We start from the raw sequence: 19,269 nt of genomic DNA on the forward strand, positions 1-19,269 counted from the left end.
ACACTGCTCCAGGGGTTAACAAAGGCCTTCTGAAGCAAATCGATGCGTTTGTGTAAGAAAAATATCCATATTTAAAACGTCATAAACCGTAATCTCTAGCTTCTGCTAACTGTTGTATGTGCGCTCACGAGAAATTGGCATTTCAGCGGATGATGTAGGATGAAGCATAAACTACGGTGAGAATATACTAGTCTGACGAGAACCCAGTTTTTACAGCAAAGGAAAAGATGAGCCTCTTGGCTCATCTCAAAATCCTCAGACATTTTTCATTACAAATCTAATTTGTAACTGGTGATTTGTTTTGCTCTCATTTTTGCTTCCACGTTTGTCACACACAACTCTCTCACGAATGCATGCATGACAGTTAGCGGAAGCTAGAGATTATGGTTTATATGGATATTTTTCTTACACAAATGTACCAATATGCATCAGAAGGCCGTTATTAACGTCCTGGAGCCATGTGGAGTTCTTTTTATGATGTATGGGTGCACTTTATTGGACTCCAAAATCTCAACAGCCATTCACTGCCATTATAAACCTTTGAAAAGCCAGGACATTTTTAAATATGACTGTGATTGTATTAATCTGAAAGAAGAAAGTCATATACACATACTGTAAGGATGGCTTGAGAATGACTATATCACTGTGTAATTTTCATTTTTAGGTGAACTATCCCATCAATGCAATTATAATGGGATATTATTATAATTATGGGATTAACATTCACTTTAAATTCACTCTCCCTCAGGCCATCCAAGATGTAGATGAGTTTGTTTCTTCGTCAAATTTGGAGAAATGTAGCACTGCAAACCAATGCATCTGGCCAAAAATATGACTCTGTTATCCACATCCATTCTTCCTGTGAAAACTCATCTACATCTTGTATATCATGAATGTGATTTTTAGCTCATTTTATTTATTTTTAATTATTCCTTTATTTTTAATCGAAGGTTAAGTGTAAAAATATTATTGGAGGCCACAGGAGCTCAATCTACATGTGCCCTACTAAGAAATCTTCTGCCATCTTGTGGCGTTTTATTGCACAACATCAACAATTTTATTATAAAGAAAAATCAAGTCAGATAAAAAAAAATATACTGTACAAAAATCATTCAAATATGAATGAAATAAAAGGACACTTGAAGATCAACTACTTCATTTCCTAAAGTGGAATCAAGCCTCTTGTTTCTCTCTCATACAAATCTGGAATGAGTCCGACAGGTGAGTTTATCATACTGACTGTATTTTTGCCATGTAATTTGTGCTCGTACTCGATCAGCTGCCTCCAGAAGCCGCTGTTCGGTCTCACTATGGGTCTGTGTGATTTGAGCATCACGTGCGCCTCCGCTAGCGTCAGACGGCGGTGTTTCATCAGGTAGGCCAGACACAGCGTGGCAGAGCGACTGACGCCTGCGTTACAGTGCAGCAGCACATGGCCGTGATCATCACTAACACGCTGTATCTTATCAGCAACCACGTCAAAATAGTCACAGAGTTTGGATTCAGGATCATCAGTGACGGGAACGTGCAAGTAATCAATAGAGGGAATGTTGGTGTTGCTTGCGTCCTGAGTTGCGTTAATAATGCATGTGATGCTGAGAGACCGCATGACGGAAGAATCGTTTGCTGTTTTGCTGTTGCCGACGTATAAACAGTCCGTTACCTGAGCGAAGCCGCCGAGCCCACCTGCTTTTCCGGGCATGGTAATGAATACCTAGGAAAAAAGTGAAAATGTTAATATTGCAAACATCACAACTAAAAAATCATAATTTGTCAAGACAAACTCTAATACTGGCTTGCTTAAACGATTATAGCATATTCAATAGCTTGATGTTTGAAGACAGACAGACAGATACTGACAGTGCTGGGTAGGTTACTTGCAAATTGTAGTCTGTTCTTGTTTCCAAAATTACATGACAAAAATTAAAGTCAGTAACATAATCCATCACTTTACTTGTTTTAGGTAATGTAATCAGACTACTTCTGATTATTTTTTAATTACTTTTGACCTAACGTCTTTATCACATCGATTTAGGATAATGTACTAAATCGTATGTTGATATAAAAATAGAAATAGATTGAAAATATATTCCATTTGTTGTTATTAACAACAAGAAGTGCACAACATTACATAACATCAAGGTTTCCCAGTGTGGGGTTTGTGAAGGACTGTAAGGAGTTGACAATCTAATAATTAATTAAATCATAAAAATTAAAATAAAAAATGTAATAGAGCAACAATCAAAATAAAACACTAAAAAAGATGAATTATTTTATTTCTTTGCATGTAATGTGACCATTAACCAGAGTCAGAGAAACATGAATATGCAAAAGTGTTACTTAATTATTTTAGTACATCACCTTAAAATGTCAGGGGTAAATAGATGTATGAAGTAAAAGGGGTTTGGCAAAAAAGTTTGGCAATCCCTGCATTACGTGTAAATAAGAATTAACATGAAGTTTTGCATACATAAATACATTTTAAATCTATTACTTTTTTATAGAGGTGTCACAATAATGTCTGTGTTCATTTTAAACATACACCGTATATTTCTGTTTTAGAATTTAAAAAGACAGCTGTCTTTGTGAACTGTTTTGCTTAAAAAGCGTTAAATAAATTCAACTAGTTTATTTAAAGGGATAGATCACCCAGAAATGAAAATTACCCTTTGATTTAAAGCCATCCTAGGTGTATGTGACTTTCTTCTTTCAGATTAATACAATCTAAGTTATATTAAAAAAAATGTCCTGGCTTCTCCCAGCTTTATAATGGCTGTTGAGATTTTTAAATCCAATAAAGCATGTCCATCCATGATTAAAAAGTGCTCCACACTGCTCCAGGGGTTAACAAAGGCCTTCTGAAGCAAATCGATGCGTTTGTGTAAGAAAAATATCCATATTTAAAACGTCATAAACCGTAATCTCTAGCTTCTGCTAACTGTTGTATGTGCGCTCACGAGAAATTGGCATTTCAGCGGATGATGTAGGATGAAGCATAAACTACGGTGAGAATATACTAGTCTGACGAGAACCCAGTTTTTACAGCAAAGGAAAAGATGAGCCTCTTGGCTCATCTCAAAATCCTCAGACATTTTTCATTACAAATCTAATTTGTAACTGGTGATTTGTTTTGCTCTCATTTTTGCTTCCACGTTTGTCACACACAACTCTCTCACGAATGCATGCATGACAGTTAGCGGAAGCTAGAGATTATGGTTTATATGGATATTTTTCTTACACAAATGTAATGTGTCTGAAAAACAAAAGCCTTCCTAAGACATATGTATTCATTAAAAGCACTTCTTAAAATGTAAAAAACTTTTATAAATCCAGTGGTCAGTGTTGTGTGGCCTCTCAGTTTTGTGTGTAATTACAGCCACCTGAGTACTGACAGGTCTTTGTGTGAACGCCCACAAAACTGAAAGTCTTTCTGAACAAGCTCTAAAATATTTTAGAAAGGGAATTTTGAAGATGAAAAAGAATTATGGAGAATCACTAAATTATAAATAATTTATTGCTTTTCTGTGAATAATTTGTAATCATGTAATCAAGTCACTTAAGTCTGATTACTAGTGTTTTAACATGTAATATAATTACAAGCACGTAATTTTTGTAATCCGATTACTCAATCCAGATTACATGTAATCAGTTACTACCACCCCTGGACAGTGATAACAGACAGACAGACAGGTTTTGGTGTGTACAGCACACAGAGCTTCAATAATTGTAAAATGTCTTGGCAAACGCTTCACAACTGTGTATCATCTAAAAACTGTGACGGAAGCCAGTGTATTTATCGACAGTATACGCTGCACCATAAAGTATATATCTTCAATTTACTGACAAGCTTTATTACTTTGCTTTAACTGCAAAAAGTGTGAAAATATGAGTAAAAATACGATCACTCACCTGCGGGCAGCTCTCAGAGACTGAACTCTTCTTCTACTCGATGCGGCGCGGAAGCTGTAAGCGCACATCGCCACCTACCGTTGATATTGAGAATTTTAAACTCCAAAAACGAAATTGTCAAATAAACTGAGCGCTATTTATTTATCTATAAACCACATGGCTTGTACAACATCCCAGTGTGGCAAAACATTTGCTTTCAGATCAAGACCTGGTTGTTTGCTTTTATTATTATTATTATTATTATTATTATTATTATTATTATTATTTTCCTTCCTCTTGTCTTTGAAGATTACAGAAATTGTTATGGGTACCCTACTTTATTTTTTTTTTAATCCTGCCCAGGAAGGGACTGCGGAAAATTAATTATTTTAGCCACATCTGGTGCAATTTACATCAGCATTATGTTAATAAATGTGTATTTTCACTGATTAAATAAATGGAAAACAAGACACTGTTGCATTTCTGTAAACATCATTTGTTTACTTATATGTAAATATCTGAAATGTAAAGTCTGTTGTAGTCATACACATGCATATATTCAACTCACTGAAACACATGCAACACACAGACACTTTGTCAGCTTTGTTGTTCTGCACTCTCTTTTACTGTTGCATTAATGCCAACCCTGAAACAACATACAGCACTACCAAATTTTGCTACTAATTTATGGTGTTTTTTGTCTGTTTGATTACATCAGTTGATCTTTACCATACATCTCTGCCATATGTACATCAACTTGACATAGTCAACACTAGTAAGCTAAATATATTGTAAAAACTTTAATTTAGTGTAAAGTCGCTTTGCAACGATATGCATCGTGAAAAGCGCTATACAAATAAATTTGAATTGAATTGAATTGAATAACGAATGACACAGTACATGAGCAGAGCTACAGTTAACAAAGAAGTGCTTAAACATCAAATGCAGACAAATGAAACTAATAAGGACTAATATGCAAAATACAATTCAGTGTTTGGTTCTGCATTGCAATTGTGACCAAAAACATGTTCATGGAAGAAGAAGCAGCTGCTGGTTTGGGAAAATATTGATAATGAGACTGACAGTGAGATTAGGATGGAAATCTAAATGAGTGAGACTGACACCTCAGGCAAAGAGGTGAAAATTCATATGATCCATGCTTATACTCTAAGAAAGAGAGCACTTGTAGTGAAATTAATGACATAAAAGGCCACTTAAATGTACTGAGACACTAAACATCATACTTATATCATGTACTTATACATTTTTTGAAGGGGTCATCGGATGCCCATTTTCCACAAGTTGATATGATTCTTTAGGGTCTTAATGAAAAGTCTATAATATACTTTGGTTAAAAATTCTCAATGGTTGTGTAAAACAACACCCTTTTTTACCTTGAGCTCTGCTCGCCCCGCCCCTCTCTTCTCTCTGTGGAGTGACCTGCTGCTCTGAGAGATTGTTTACTTTAGCCACGAAACTTGCTAACTCGCACCTTATTAGGAAAGGCGATCGCAGAGATTCATTAAAAAAAAACGCTTATACTCACTTCTGCGAATGATTTGCGTGAACATAGACGGATATATGTAGATCGGGAGGCGCATTCCCTTCACAAACAAACGTAATCCACTGCATCTTCAGCGGCTCAGATGTCGGGAGTAAATGACGACCACTATGCTCATTATTACATCCAGCAGCACAACACCTCAATCGCTCAATCGGAGATATTGTTGTCTAACTTACATCCCTGCTCCGGCATCAAAACATGGAGGTTGGACTGTTCCAGCTGATCTGAGGTAAGACACTCATGTCAATCAACTATTGTGGGAGCGGCCTCTGTCGGTGTGACGCATCTGAGAACGGCTCGATTTGAAAAAGGGGATATTATTTTTACAGATTAATTAAAAACCACTGCATGGATTTTTATCATTATAGGGTAGATTTGTACATACACTGACAACACACAATAATGTTCAAACAACATGAAAAAGTGAACTTAGCATCCGATGACCCCTTTAACATGTTTTTAAAAAGTGTACTTTGTAATAATGTCAAATTATTATGTTTTGTTGGATTAAGTAAACTTGTTTTGATGTATTGACTAACAAAGCAGAAGTAAAGTACTTGATTATAATTTTAACTGTAGTGTGTTTTTTTCAGTGTTTTATAGTGTTTTTTAGTGTTATAAGTTCTTTTCAAATCTACTAAACTGCAACTTCATCATTACAAATGTGTAATTACAAATGTACTTCAATACACGACACAAGATTCAGTAGAAATGACAATAAAGTATATTTTACATTCGGCAGTATCATTGTTTCATAAACACAGACGTTTTTATGAAACTACATATAAAGATGTAGTCAAGTCCTACTTAAGTGGGTCAAAAAGCACTTTAAATTTCAGCTTATTGCATTTAATGAAAAAAATAAACCATAATAAACACAATTAAGTGTCTTTACATTTTAAAGTAGAGTGCAACCATAAGAAGTTATTTTTTAAACATATGCTAAAGTGTATTTCTCTTTCACAAACGCATACATTTAGAATGTTTTTTTGTTTTTGTTTTTGTTTTTTTGTTTTTAATAATAATATACTGATCACGGAATGTACCAGTTAAATTGTTAGTTTTGGTCTGATAGCATCTTTATAAAGTATTATTGATTTCATCTTTCAAAGGTATAATCATGCATAACCAGTCCTAAAAATCCTTTAAGGTCAGGATGAAAGAAAGTTCATCTCTCTGTTATAGGTGGGGAGAGGCTCGGTGGTTCTTGCATTCCTTTTGAAGATCAAAGGGAACACACTTCTGAAGGCCTTTCTGAAGTTGGCTCCCATGAAGGCGTAGATGACGGGGTTTATGGAGGAATTGGAATAGGACATGCAGTGAGCCCAGATCTTCAGTTTGTAGAGTGTGTAGCTGTGACTCACATCTTCAGGACAGAACGCCTGTAAGAGAATCAGGATCTGGATCGGACCCCAGCAGAGCAGAAACAGCAGCACCATTACAACCACCATTCTGGAGACTCTGGTCCGCACTGCTTCAACACGCTCTGCTGGCGTCTGCAGCTAGAAAACAAAGAGCACTCTTAGAAAAATGAAGGTTTATTGTGGTTTTATATATAATATTTTCTAAAAGTAAGGATTTGGCACAGCAATTCATTGTTTATAACATGCTAAATTATTAACATGGCTGTAAAAGAAAACTGATCATTTTGTGAAAGCATTCACACCAAGAATGATAAAGTTAACAAAAGATAAGATAAAATAAGAAGAAAGATAACGATAACAATGCGCGATAACATTGTTTTATTATAGGTGCACTGCAGTTGTGTCATTTACCGCTTTAAATGCTCAAGCTCTTTAAAGTTGAATGGATTCTGAAAGGCTGTCAAAGTTTTTATTGTTTATCAGCTAAAATAATAGTTCTGAAATTCCAATGACAACATTCTTCTGTGTTATTGTAGCTGTAATCAGTGGTGCCATAATGGGGGGAAAGGTTAGGACAATTCCAAGGGCCCGGAACATAATTTTTATACAATCGCGGAGGGGCCCCAAGTCAAAATGATGTTTAGGTGGCCCGGAAACTACAGCGGTGCTCCTGGCTGTAATGTTGACCTATTTTCATAGATTTAGCATGATTATTAACACTTTGTCTTATTTTGTCACGTAGGCTCAAGTATGATATGTAAATTTGTGCTAAAATATCATAAAATTTGAATGGACACAACCTTTAACATCAGAAAATGAAATAGAATGTCTATTGTTTTTGGTATTCCAACTACATGTTAGTTTTTTTATTCAACTTTAACACTTTAATTTTGTTATTTGTATTCTGCATTTTTCCCAGCTGCCAGAACCAAGCCAGAAGCAACAGTTTAAAAAATTGGTTTTGAGTATTTTTAGAGTAGTTTGATAGAACTTATGTAATCATTTTGCTAATTATTATTACTTATAAAAATATAAAAATCACCCCACAAACTGTTTCCGTTGCCATTAATTTATAAATTCAATGGATTTCATTTTTACTCTTAAAAATAAAGGTGATTTAATGACGAACCATTAACATCAATGGAAATTTTATATTATAGAAAAGGATTCTTCATGGTCAAAAAAGTTCTTTAAATTCTTAAAACATAACCCTGGACCACAAAACCAGTCTTAAGTTGCACGTTGTTACGATTTAAAATCTGTATTTAACCTCAGAATGATCTCAAATTAAACAGGAGATGTTAAGACTGAATTTGTGGTGGCTGTGCTTTAAATTAAATTATTACACGGCTCTGTGGAATGCTTGATTCTGATTGGTCAGTCGTGACATTCCAAGGTATGTTATTCCCCAATAACAACTGGTAAAAGCTAATAACACAGACTCATCCAGGCAACTTACGTCAGAGCTATACGCTTGATAGTTTTTCTTGGTGGAAGCTTTGTGTTTGGGTAGCTAAAAAGTATTAAAATTCATTTCAATATTATGTGTACAATTTCTTAATTCTGTCAGCTTGCCACTTGCTAGCAACTAATTTCTTCATGGATGCTTTGCATTCAGATATTTCAACTCAGATCAGTGTTTTGTGTCTAATTATTTACTTCTGTGCCAAGCAGCTGTGTAACAAGTGGGATAATGCACATCCAGCTAGCTGTTATCACAAAATACAAATGTATATTATCCCTTACTTATCATAATCTTAATTGAAGTGATAAAGGATTTTGAAAGTCTGACAATAATCAGTGTTTAGTGCTACTGTAAGGTTCACTCTGCCTGCTTTAAATGTTTCAAACTGATTAACAGTTGAAAATATTACAAATTTAGAAAAGTAATTAAAACGTAATCAAATGTAATAAGTTGCATTACTTTTATAAATAATTGAAAAGTTACACTACTTATTACCTTTTAAATAGAGTAACTCATTACATTTCCAAAGTAACCTTCCCAACACTGGTGTTAGTTTGTGCCCCGTACTCCCCTAACGCATCACACTCTACATTTATTTTTGTGGAGATGTTTCATCCAATAATAATGAAAGTCAAAGATATCCTGAATGTAGGAAGGCATCTGTGCTTTAAATACCCCTCTGAAATTTCACAACTTTAAGAATAGCTCACGTTTATTTTTACCGCAATGATTCAGAAAGGTACCACAATGTAATCAGCACTTTCAGCACCATGTTCAGTTCCGAAAATAACCTAGTTTGGGATGCTATCATACAAATCTGTGTATGTTTAATTTATAAAGTATTAACATTAAAAATTTACCTCCATAATGCAATAACACCTTTACCTGGTTACAGCCATTTACAGGTTCCACCGTGGCTTGAGCCATGCGTTTCAGCATGAAGGTGTAACACATGCAGATGGTGATCAGAGGTAGCAGGTAAACAGCCAAGAAGGAGTAAAGAATGTAAGCCCTCTTATGAATGAGAGAGGGAAAGGCCTCAGTGCAGTATGTCTGTGGACCAAACCAGAATGAAGACTCTGTGTGCTGATACAACGCTATCGGCACTGAAAGCAGCAACGAACCTGTGATAAAAGATAATAAAATCTTTTATTATATAAGATCTAATAAAATGTAAAAGTATAAAAACCATTCAAATTAAAATAACCCAAATGGGTGCAGTAGAAAACAACTGTGAACCCAACTGTAACGGATGGGTTACAGTTGGTTACGGATATCGTTACTCTCTACCTCTGGTTCCCTCAGCTCTGGGGTTACGTGAAGTCCGAATCTACACCAAACTTGACCTTATAAGTGCCTATAAGCTGATCACATCCGGGAGGGTGATGAGTGGAAAACTGCTTTCCTGACCACAAGAGGGCACTATGAGTACCTTGTTATGCCCTATGGGCTTGCCAACTCACCTGTGGTCTTCCAGTCATTCGTCAACAAGATTGTCAGAGACCTACTAAATAAGTGTATCATAGCCTACATTGACAACATTTTGATCTACTCCCTTAACCTTAAGCAACATGTCAAGGATATCAAAACAGTCCTGTCATGCCTTCAACAACGCCAACTTTACGCCAAGTTAGAGAAATGTGAGTTTTATATTTCTAAAACATCTTTTCTGGGGTATATTGTCAGCTACCAAGGTGTTGAGATGGATAACTCAAAGGTTTTGGCAGTCACTGAATGGCCTCTCCCCAAGACAATCAAAGAACTTCAAAGACTCCTGGGATTTGCTAACTTTTACCGCAGATTCATTCGAAACTACAGCTTAATTGCAGCTCCATTGACTTCCCTCCTGAAGGGCAAACCAGCCAAGCTTAAATGGAACCAAGAGGCAGTGAATTTGTTTGAGAGTCTCAAGACCTGTTTTACCACTGCACCTGTTTTGAAACATCCTGACCCCGAACCACCCTTCGTGATGGATGCTTCGGACTGTGGTATTGGTGCCGTACTCTCACAACGTCATGGTAACATAGGTAAACTTTATCCCTGTGCGTTCTTCTCACACAAACTGACTGCTGCAGAGAGAAATTATGACGTGGGCAACAAAGAATTGCTATCGATGAAGGCCACACTGGATGAGTGGCGCCTCTGGCTAGAGGGAGCAATTCACCTTTGCCAAATCAGTGACCACAAAAATCTTGAATATATCAAGGGCGCCCAACAAATGAATCCTAGACAAGCTCACTGGTCTTTATTTTTCACCTGCTTCAATTTTACTGTGACATATCGTCCAGGCACCAAAAACCACAAGGCTGATGCACTTTCAGGCAGGCATGATCCAGATCAACCCGACCAACCAATTGTGTTGGGATATCATGGAAGAGATACAACAAGGCCAGAAGAATGAACCACCACCACCAGAATGCCCCCCCCAGTTGACAAAATGTTCCTCAGGCATTCCGACAACGGACGTTATAGTGGGTCCACGACTCGCTAAGTTCTGGACAACCAGGTATTCACTGCACTACAACCTTGGTACGAAATGCGTTCTGGTGGCCAAACATGAACCGGGACATCATCAACTTTATTTAGGCTTGCTTTGTTTGCGCTCTATCCAAAACCCCCCCGTGAACTGTCTGCTGGGTTGCTCCAACCCCTGCCGATTCCTCGCCGCCCTTGGTCACATCTGTCCATTGATTTTGTCACTGACCTACCTAACTCCAACGGCTATACCACCATCCTAGTTATTGTAGATCGCTTTTCAAAATCTTGCAGACTAATACCACTAAAGTGTCTACCCACAGCCATGGAAACTGCTATTGAACTTTTTCAATATGTATTCAGCGTTTATGGAATACCAGAGGACATCGTCTCTGACCATGGTCCTCAGTTCACCTCAAGAGTATGGCAGGCATTATGTAAACAGCTGGACATCAACATCAGACTTAACTCTGGGTACCACCCTGAGTCTAACGGTCAAGTGGAGAGGCTGAACCAAGAAATTGGACGTTACCTCAGGACCTATTGCAGTAGAGAACTGGACAAATTGAGTGACTTCCTCCCCTGGGCTGAATATGCTAAAAATCCCCTCACTCATTCATCCACTGGCCTAACCCCTTTTCAGTGTGTTCTAGGCTACCAGTTCCCATGTTCCCCTGGTTTGGTGAACCCTCCATGGTGCCATCAGTGGACGAACGGATCAAGTGTAGTAAACAGGTGTGGGATAGCGTCACGTGAGACTTAAGAGAGCCATTAGTGCCCAACGGATCCAAACGGATTGTAGGAGGCGTCTCCACCCCAACTATCAACCTGGCCAGAGAGTCTGGCTGTCCACCCGAGATCTCCGACTACGACTGCCAAGCAGGAAGCTCACCCCAAGGTATGTGGGTCCTTTCAAGATTCTCAAGCAGATTAACCCTGTAACATACCGCCTAGAGCTTCCTGCTGATTATCGTATCTCCCCTTCTTTTCATGTCTCCCTCCTAAAACCCGTCTACCCGGCATCTTTCACCGACGGCATCCTGATCACCCTGCACCACGACTTGTTGTTTGGATTTGTTTGCTGAATGCTAATAAACTTCTTACATTCGGATCTAATGATGTCTTCATGTCGTCACCTACGGCCATGTCACGCCAACAGTAATATACTATTCCTGCCATAATACTGCTAGTCACTTTTAGCAGCAAAGAAACCGGCATCTTAATTCTGTGACAAACCTTTAACTTCAGTGGTTCTTTAGAGTATTGAAATATTCTTCACTCTAAGAAAAAATGTTTCTTTCAAGAACTGTTCATTGATTGGTTCTTTTGGGGAACCAAAAATGGCTTTTCTACAGCATTGAAAAACCCACTATTGTAAGCTTTATTTTTAAAAGTAAACAGCTGTCAAAAGAAAAATCAACAGAGATAAAATTATAAAGCAACTTAAATTGATTGGAATGATTTTCATACATATCCAAATAGTGGTGCATACAGACAGAGCCATCTGTGGTGTTCGATGACGGAGGGACTGGAGTGGGTAGACAGTCACGTAAAAGCGATCAACACTCATTGCAGACAAAGTGATGCAGGTTGCCTGTGCGGTCACCTGTGAATTCATTCAAAGACACTTCTTAAACAGTGACAAAATTACACAACCATATTTCACATCCAGAATAGTGTAGGTAGCCTATAATATAGCTGTTTACAGTAGATGCATTTGAAGACATTTAACCCATTTAATTAAGCACTTTTTCGAAACTACAATATAAGAACAAGTGCAATATATGGATAAGTATTGGGACACCTGACCATTACACCAACAGGGACTTTAATACATCGCACTGTAAATACAGTGCACAGCATAAATGAGTACATCACCTATAAAACATAGCAAATTCAGCAATTACTCTTTACTTAAAAGACATGTTAGGGTTTTTTTGGAGATATAATGTTCCAACAAGCCTGCCTGATCAATTACCAAAAAATAATGTCAAAATTATTCAGGAAAATAAGATTTTCTTATTAAAGTGATAAAAGGTTGTGTTGCAAAAATCAGCACACCCTCCCAAAAGTTACTAAACAAAACAAAACAAAAAGTGTAGGGTTAAAGCAATTTTTGATCAACAGGTAAGTTTATTTAACCAAAACTTTAATAAGTAATTTCCTGACAATTAAAAGTGTTATATAGCCCACTGAATCATACTCAGACTTAATGCTGGCAACAATGAAACCACTTGGGAGAGAACTGCCAGCTGACTTATTTTTTAGCATAAAAGAAGACAATGGTACAAAAGGAATACCAAAGTACTGTTGTAAGTGTGAAAGTATAGCAGAAGTAACACCGACATTCAAAAACAATGAACTTGTGACAAGGCTGAAATAATCAGGCCTTCACATTAAGTTTTCATTTAATGATGAGTGAATTTTTGCTAGAAAAAGAGCAGGAGCAACACCATGCAAGTGTCTCAGAGCCAACAAAAGCTACGAAAAGAGACGTTTATCTGACAGAGTACGACGCAGCCTGCAGAAGTGACATGGATGGTTGTTGCCACCACTAGAATTACCAACTGCATAAACTCATTTAACCTCTTCCAAGGCCCATATTGACAAAATATAGACTTCTAGGAATCCATACTCTGGTCTCAAGAGACCAAGTCAATCATTTTGGATCCAAAATGTTCTGGTGTTGCTAGAGGAGGAGTACAGTGAGAAGTGCCTGGTACTCACAGTGACGTTCAGTGGTAGTAAAGCTCTTCTATAGGGATTTATGAGTACTAAAGGTGTGAGGAAGTTGTGCTTTATCAATGCTGTCATGAATTCACACACCACTGTGTGATGGAATACAAACACTTGAAACTGAAGATGTTACCCTCCCCTCATTCCGTGCATTGTTGGGCATTTTTTCAACATGACAATAAAGATATTCATTCTCCCAAGGCGAAAATCCTTTAGTGGACATGTGTTTACTCAATCTTAACACTCTTAAGCAGCTGTGGGGGATTCTGTAGAGACGAACTGAGCAAAACTCCCCATTAACCCTTTCGTGCATGAATTATGAAAAACATTACCTGGATTTTTTTATTATTATTTTTATAACTTTAATATGACACTACAATTGAAATCCATTTTCATTTTTACAAAATTTTGTTTCATTTAAAAATTATTTAACTGTCCACATACGTGGACACCATGCAACAAAGGTGTAAAATGGGATATAAAGACATAGCTGACAATATGGAATATTGTGTTTTTTTTAATGGCCTGTTATTCTATTCATATCAGCTCATTTATTAAAAACAATAATAGTACAATATAATAACAATAAAACACATATTGTAGGAACAATAATAACAGTAGTTATATATATGCAGAAACGTTTGCAGTATGGGTAAATCATGGAAAACATTCACTGCTGATTGTAACAACTTATTTCATCCTTATCTTACTTCATGTTAAATCATCTCAGTTATAGTATTCTGTACTGACTTCTTGACCTATTCTTTCCCTGTTTAGAAGGCAAAATGCAAATTTGTTTCCATATGAATGCGTAAAATTGCCATTTAATGCTGTAATATGTAATTTTAAATGACTATTTATGTTGATATATTTGTTAAATGTCTGTTTTATTACAATATAAGACAATTATAACATCTTTGATAAAACAGAATAGATATACTAGCAGGTTACAGAAAAAAGGACTTTTATGCAATCTGACTCCTCTGTAGCATGACGTCCACATACGTGGACAGTTGGTTTTTGGTGAATAAAAACTACATTTTACCCTCAATTTTATTTTATAAATTACTAACATATTCATCATACTTTACTGTACATACTGATATTTTTTTTAACCTCAATTGACCTCCTTGAATAAAAGTTTTTCACAGATATGCCTGAGGCATTAAGCACACGGCCATCACTGTCAGCCATCTTGGATTAATGATGTCATCAAGCAAAGAATAGCTGGAATGCAAGAGATTAGCCACTGTGACAATACTGCTGACAGTCTACTGACACTGCCCTCAAGTGATTTGGAGAAAATTACCATGATTAATGAATCTTAAATTAAGTTAAATTAACTGTCCACAAATGTGGACACCATGCAAAGACCAGGGCATTTAGGGAGGTCATCCTCCAGGAGTTATACAGGACAGATGTGGCATTTTGTCATGAGCTTGTACACTCAGTGTCGAGAAGGGTCAGAGCTGTTTACTTAAAGTTATGGAGGACATACTAAGTACTAGAATATTCTCAGAGTACTAGACTAATATACTCATTTCTGCAATCCTTCATTTGAAAAAAACTGGGCAATTTACTTATTTTACAGAAAATATTCGCATATACTTTTTTTGTTTATATTAAGTATATGTTTAATACATTTCAATTTTGCCATCTTTCCATGAATTATTTTAGTGATCATTAAGAAAATACATATTTTATGTTGAATCAGAGGGGGTGTACTCTGTGTGTTTATGCTATGTATAGTCTTTAATATAGTTGGACCCCCTTTGCAGCTACCACAGCTTCCACTCTTCTCGAAAACTTTCCTCAAAATTTTGGAGTGTTTCTGTGCGAATTTTTGCCCATTCATCCAGTAGAGCATTTGTGAAATTGAACTGATGTTGGATGAGAAGGCCAGAATCTCCGTTCCAGTTCATGAAAATCAGAAAATCCTCCTAAATCTCATAGCCACTCATGTCCCTCAATTACACAAGTGTGTGTGGGGTAAAATCTGTCTTTTTCTATTTATAATGAATCATCTTATTGGTCTGAAAGTATATGCCATGACATTTTTGCTCTTTCCTCTTTACAGAGTAAAAATGCTCTCACCTGTTGCAGGTAATTGACGAGGCGACACATAAAGTCCCCAAATATCCAGCTAGGAAGAGTGTACAAAGTGGCAGTGAAAGGAACGCAACAAACCAGGAAAAGTATATCTGTGGTGGCAAGATTAACTGAAGAGAAACAAAGACTGTTCACTAAAACAACACTGAGTAAGTAAATCTGATATGATATTCTGAGAAACAAAGCATCTTTCTTACCTATGTAGAGGTTTGTAACAGTTTTCATCTGCTGGTTTTTGACAACTACATAGATGACCAATGAGTTTCCCACCAAACCTACAATCATAATAAGGGTGAAAAACACTGGCACCAGCCAGGCGTCCGTCAGTGGGATTGGGCTTTGAGAGCCCACAGGATCTGATTGATTGCAATCATAAATGTTTGCTTCTTTATTGCACAAGATGAGTTCTGCAGCCTCAGTGGTCCTGTTGCTTTCTGCCATTAGACTTGCATGTGTCACCATGCTAGTAATAACCTAAAATACACACAAAAATTCAATTGTCATAATAAATTTGTCAACCTTCACCATATTTGTGGAGTTTGCAAAACTCACAGTTTTTGGTTCTATTTACTAGACACATGGTTTTGATAAAGTGCATTGCACTGAAATGCATTGAAATGATGCCTCTGTTCTGAACAAATATGTGACTCCGGACCACAAAACCATAATTAGCACGGGTATATTTGTAGCAATAGCCAACAATAAATTGTATGAGTCAATTATTATTACTTTTTTTATGTTAAAAATAATTAGGATATTAAGTAAAGATCATGTTCCATGAAGATATTTTGTACATTTCCTACCGTTTGGTCAACTTTAAAGGTGATTTTCTCAATATTTAGATTTTTTGCACCCTCAAATTCCACATTTTCAATAGCTGTATCTCGACCAAATATTGCCCTATCAAACCATATATCAATGGAAATCTTATTTATTCAGCTCATTCATTCATGTATAAATGTCAATTTAAAAAAATTGACCCTTATGACTGGTTTTGTGATCCAGGGTCACATATGTGCAATGTGAGTAAAAATACACCGTTTACAGTCTTTCTACACACCCATCACTCATCATCATGATGAGTAATTAAAAAGATTATTTACCTGTTACATTGCTGAAATCCTATTATTAACGGTATCTAAAATGTTTTTCATTTGTTTTTAACTAGTTTATACTTAAAACGGGTAAAGAAAATATGTGTATATAGTGTAGTAAGACAAAATACACTTGTATCAAACATATTTGACCAAAACTCTAAAAATATCTTAATATTTCAAGTATTTTTTTCTTTTTCATGGATTTTTTGAGAAAGAAAGAAAGAAAGAAAGAAAGAAAGATAAAGAAAATGAAAGATACATATAATTTTAGATATATTTAAGTAAAAACAGACCTTATCAAGAAGACGTCATTATGCATAATTACAAGCAACTAACCCTAAACCAAACCCTAAGTGCATGTAGTTTATTAATACTACTCAGTACTTACATGTGTAATTACACTGTAATGGCACTTAGCGTAACATAATTTCTGCAATGTACCTGCCATATTGAACAGTCAAATTAAACACATATGTGAGGCTGGACCACAAAACCAGTCATAATGCTTTGAAATTGAGATTTATACATCATAAGCTTTCCATTGATTCACAATTATTTAAAAATCTAAAATCTGAGGGTGCAAAAAAATCAAAATATTGAGAAAATCGCCATTAAAGTTGTCTAAATTGAGTTCTTAGCAATGCATATTACTAATCAGAAATTAAGTTTTGATATATTCACAGTTGGAAATGTACAAAATATCTTCATCACATGATCGTTACTTAATATCTTAATGATTTTTGGCATAAAATTAAAATTGATAATTTTGACCCATACAATGTATTTTTGGCTATTGCCACAAATATACACGTGCTACTTAAGACTTGTTTTGTGGTCCAGGGTCACATATAGAAAAGTCTATTTCATAAACACATCAATCTCTTTATGGTATTGCCTAAACATTTTAAAACAAATATATGCAATAATAAGCAATATTAGCTTACCTCTTTCAGAAACCTTTAGTCTTATTTGAAGGGAAAAAAAAATCCTCCTAAAACATTGTTCAGTCCTGTGTGAACATGACTGTTTTCAAGCTGTCCATGCCTCTTTTTCACAGTAGTGGAGTGTCACTCTTGCAGTGACAGCATTTAGTCCTGCACAAAGGGAGGAGCTAAATGATATTAAGGTGTGAAACACTGTTAAAATTGCTTTTAAAAATAAAATTTAAAAAAGAGAGAAAGATTAATTGGTTTGTAAACGATTAAAAAAACGACAAAAGACAAGACAAATGCAAAAGTGGTTTGTTTTACAGGTGAATTTTTTATGAATTACATGATTACATATTATTCACACAATATCTGGACAAAAATATTTCACCACGAAAGACTTTGGACGTGTAATGTTGCTTTCAGTTTTATTAATGTTTGTTCATGTGATGCAGGGATTCCAAAACGTTTTTGTCAGCCAAACCCTTTTGACGTGAAATAGTTAGATTAAATATCTTTGAGGAAGTTAATATTTCAATAACACTTCAATAACAGCGTATTTTCATGTTTACAGTTCTCTGATGTCGGTTACTGGTCACAGGTAAGCAAAAACAATATTTATATTTTTATAAAACTTTTTATTTTGTATATATTTTTTATGTTTTATATAACTTTGTAAATAATATATTTAACATTTTTATTCTTCAATTAATGTTTTTTTTTTTTTTTTTTTTTTTTTATCAAGTCATAAACCCACTGCAGCTCTTAGAACTGAGCCCAGTTTGGGAAACCCTGATTTAATATACAGGTGCATCTCAATAAATTAAAATGTTGTGGAAAAGTACATTTATTTCAGTAATTCAACTCAAACTGTGAAACTCGTGTATTAAATAAATTCAGTGCACACAGACTGAAGTAGTTTCAGTCTTTGGTCCTTTTAATTGTGATGATTTGGCTCACATTTAACAAAAACCCACCAATTCACATCTCAACAAATTAGAATATGGTGACATGCCAATCAGCTAATCAACTCAAAACACCTGCAAAGGTTTCATGAGCCTTAAAAATGGTCTCTCAGTTTGGTTCACAATCATGGGGAAGACTGCTGATCTGACAGTTGTCCAGAAGACAATCATTGACACCCTTCACAAGAAGGGTAAGCCACAAACATTCATTGTCAAAGAAGCTGGCTGTTCACAGAGTGCTGTATCCAAGCATGTTAACAGAAAGTTAAGTGGAAGGAAAAAGTGTGGAAGAAAAAGATGCACAACCAACCAAGAGAACCGCAGCCTTGAGAGGCTTGTCAAGCTAAATTAATTCAAGAATTTGGGTGAACTTCACAAGGAATGGACTGAGGCAGAGGTTAAGGAATTAAGAGCCACCACACACAGACATGTCAAGAAATTTGGCTACAGTTGTCGTATTCCTCTTGTTAAGCCGCTCCTGAACCACAGACAACGTCAGAGGCGTCTTACCTGGGCTAAGGAGAAGAAGAAATGGACTGTTGCCCAGTGGTCCAAAGTCCTCTTTTCAGATGAGAGCAAGTTTTGTATTTCATTTGGAAACCAAGGTCCTAGAGTCTGGAGGAAGGGTGGAGAAGCTCATAGCCCAAGTTGCTTGAAGTCCAGTGTTAAGTTTCCACAGT

The 19,269-nt window shown here is 36.1% G+C and overlaps 2 protein-coding genes across 3 annotated transcripts; both read right to left on the bottom strand.

The window, feature by feature from the left end:
* Positions 1–1,033: 1,033 nt before the first annotated feature.
* On the bottom strand, positions 1,034–3,967 carry zgc:153044 (uncharacterized protein LOC751678 homolog). Its single transcript, XM_051108870.1, has 2 exons — positions 3,910–3,967; positions 1,034–1,714 (listed from the first exon to the last, which is right to left on the bottom strand). Exon 2 carries the CDS (start codon positions 1,700–1,702, stop codon positions 1,163–1,165), a length of 540 nt encoding a protein of 179 aa, XP_050964827.1. The 5' UTR covers positions 1,703–1,714; positions 3,910–3,967; the 3' UTR covers positions 1,034–1,162.
* Positions 3,968–6,195: 2,228 nt separating this feature from the next.
* kiss1rb (KISS1 receptor b) lies at positions 6,196–17,742 on the bottom strand. 2 transcript variants are annotated; one of them, XM_051108908.1, is made up of 6 exons: positions 17,643–17,742; positions 15,799–16,075; positions 15,587–15,711; positions 12,227–12,362; positions 9,167–9,405; positions 6,196–6,954 (listed from the first exon to the last, which is right to left on the bottom strand). In XM_051108908.1, exons 2-6 carry the CDS (start codon positions 16,061–16,063, stop codon positions 6,604–6,606), a joined length of 1,116 nt encoding a protein of 371 aa, XP_050964865.1. In that variant the 5' UTR covers positions 16,064–16,075; positions 17,643–17,742; the 3' UTR covers positions 6,196–6,603. The 2 variants fall into 2 exon arrangements, with proteins under 2 accessions (XP_050964865.1, XP_050964866.1); XM_051108909.1 differs by lacking the exon at positions 17,643–17,742 and having other exon boundaries at positions 15,587–15,635; positions 15,799–15,839.
* Positions 17,743–19,269: the final 1,527 nt, after the last annotated feature.

Source organism: Labeo rohita, chromosome 5, assembly GCF_022985175.1.
Source record: "Labeo rohita strain BAU-BD-2019 chromosome 5, IGBB_LRoh.1.0, whole genome shotgun sequence".
NCBI lineage: Eukaryota > Metazoa > Chordata > Actinopteri > Cypriniformes > Cyprinidae > Labeo > Labeo rohita.

Bases quoted from the DNA above. Each gene is read 5' to 3' on its own strand.
- zgc:153044 (XM_051108870.1), bottom strand. From the start codon at position 1,702: ATGCCCGGAAAAGCAGGTGGGCTCGGCGGCTTCGCTCAGGTAACGGAC.
- kiss1rb (XM_051108908.1), bottom strand. From the start codon at position 16,063: ATGGTGACACATGCAAGTCTAATGGCAGAAAGCAACAGGACCACTGAG. The intron at 15,712-15,798 runs GTAAGAAAGATG...GTTTCTCTTCAG, and splicing joins TGTTACAAACCTCTACATAG to TTAATCTTGCCACCACAGAT. The intron at 6,955-9,166 runs GTAAAGGTGTTA...TTTGTTTTCTAG, and splicing joins CTGTAAATGGCTGTAACCAG to CTGCAGACGCCAGCAGAGCG.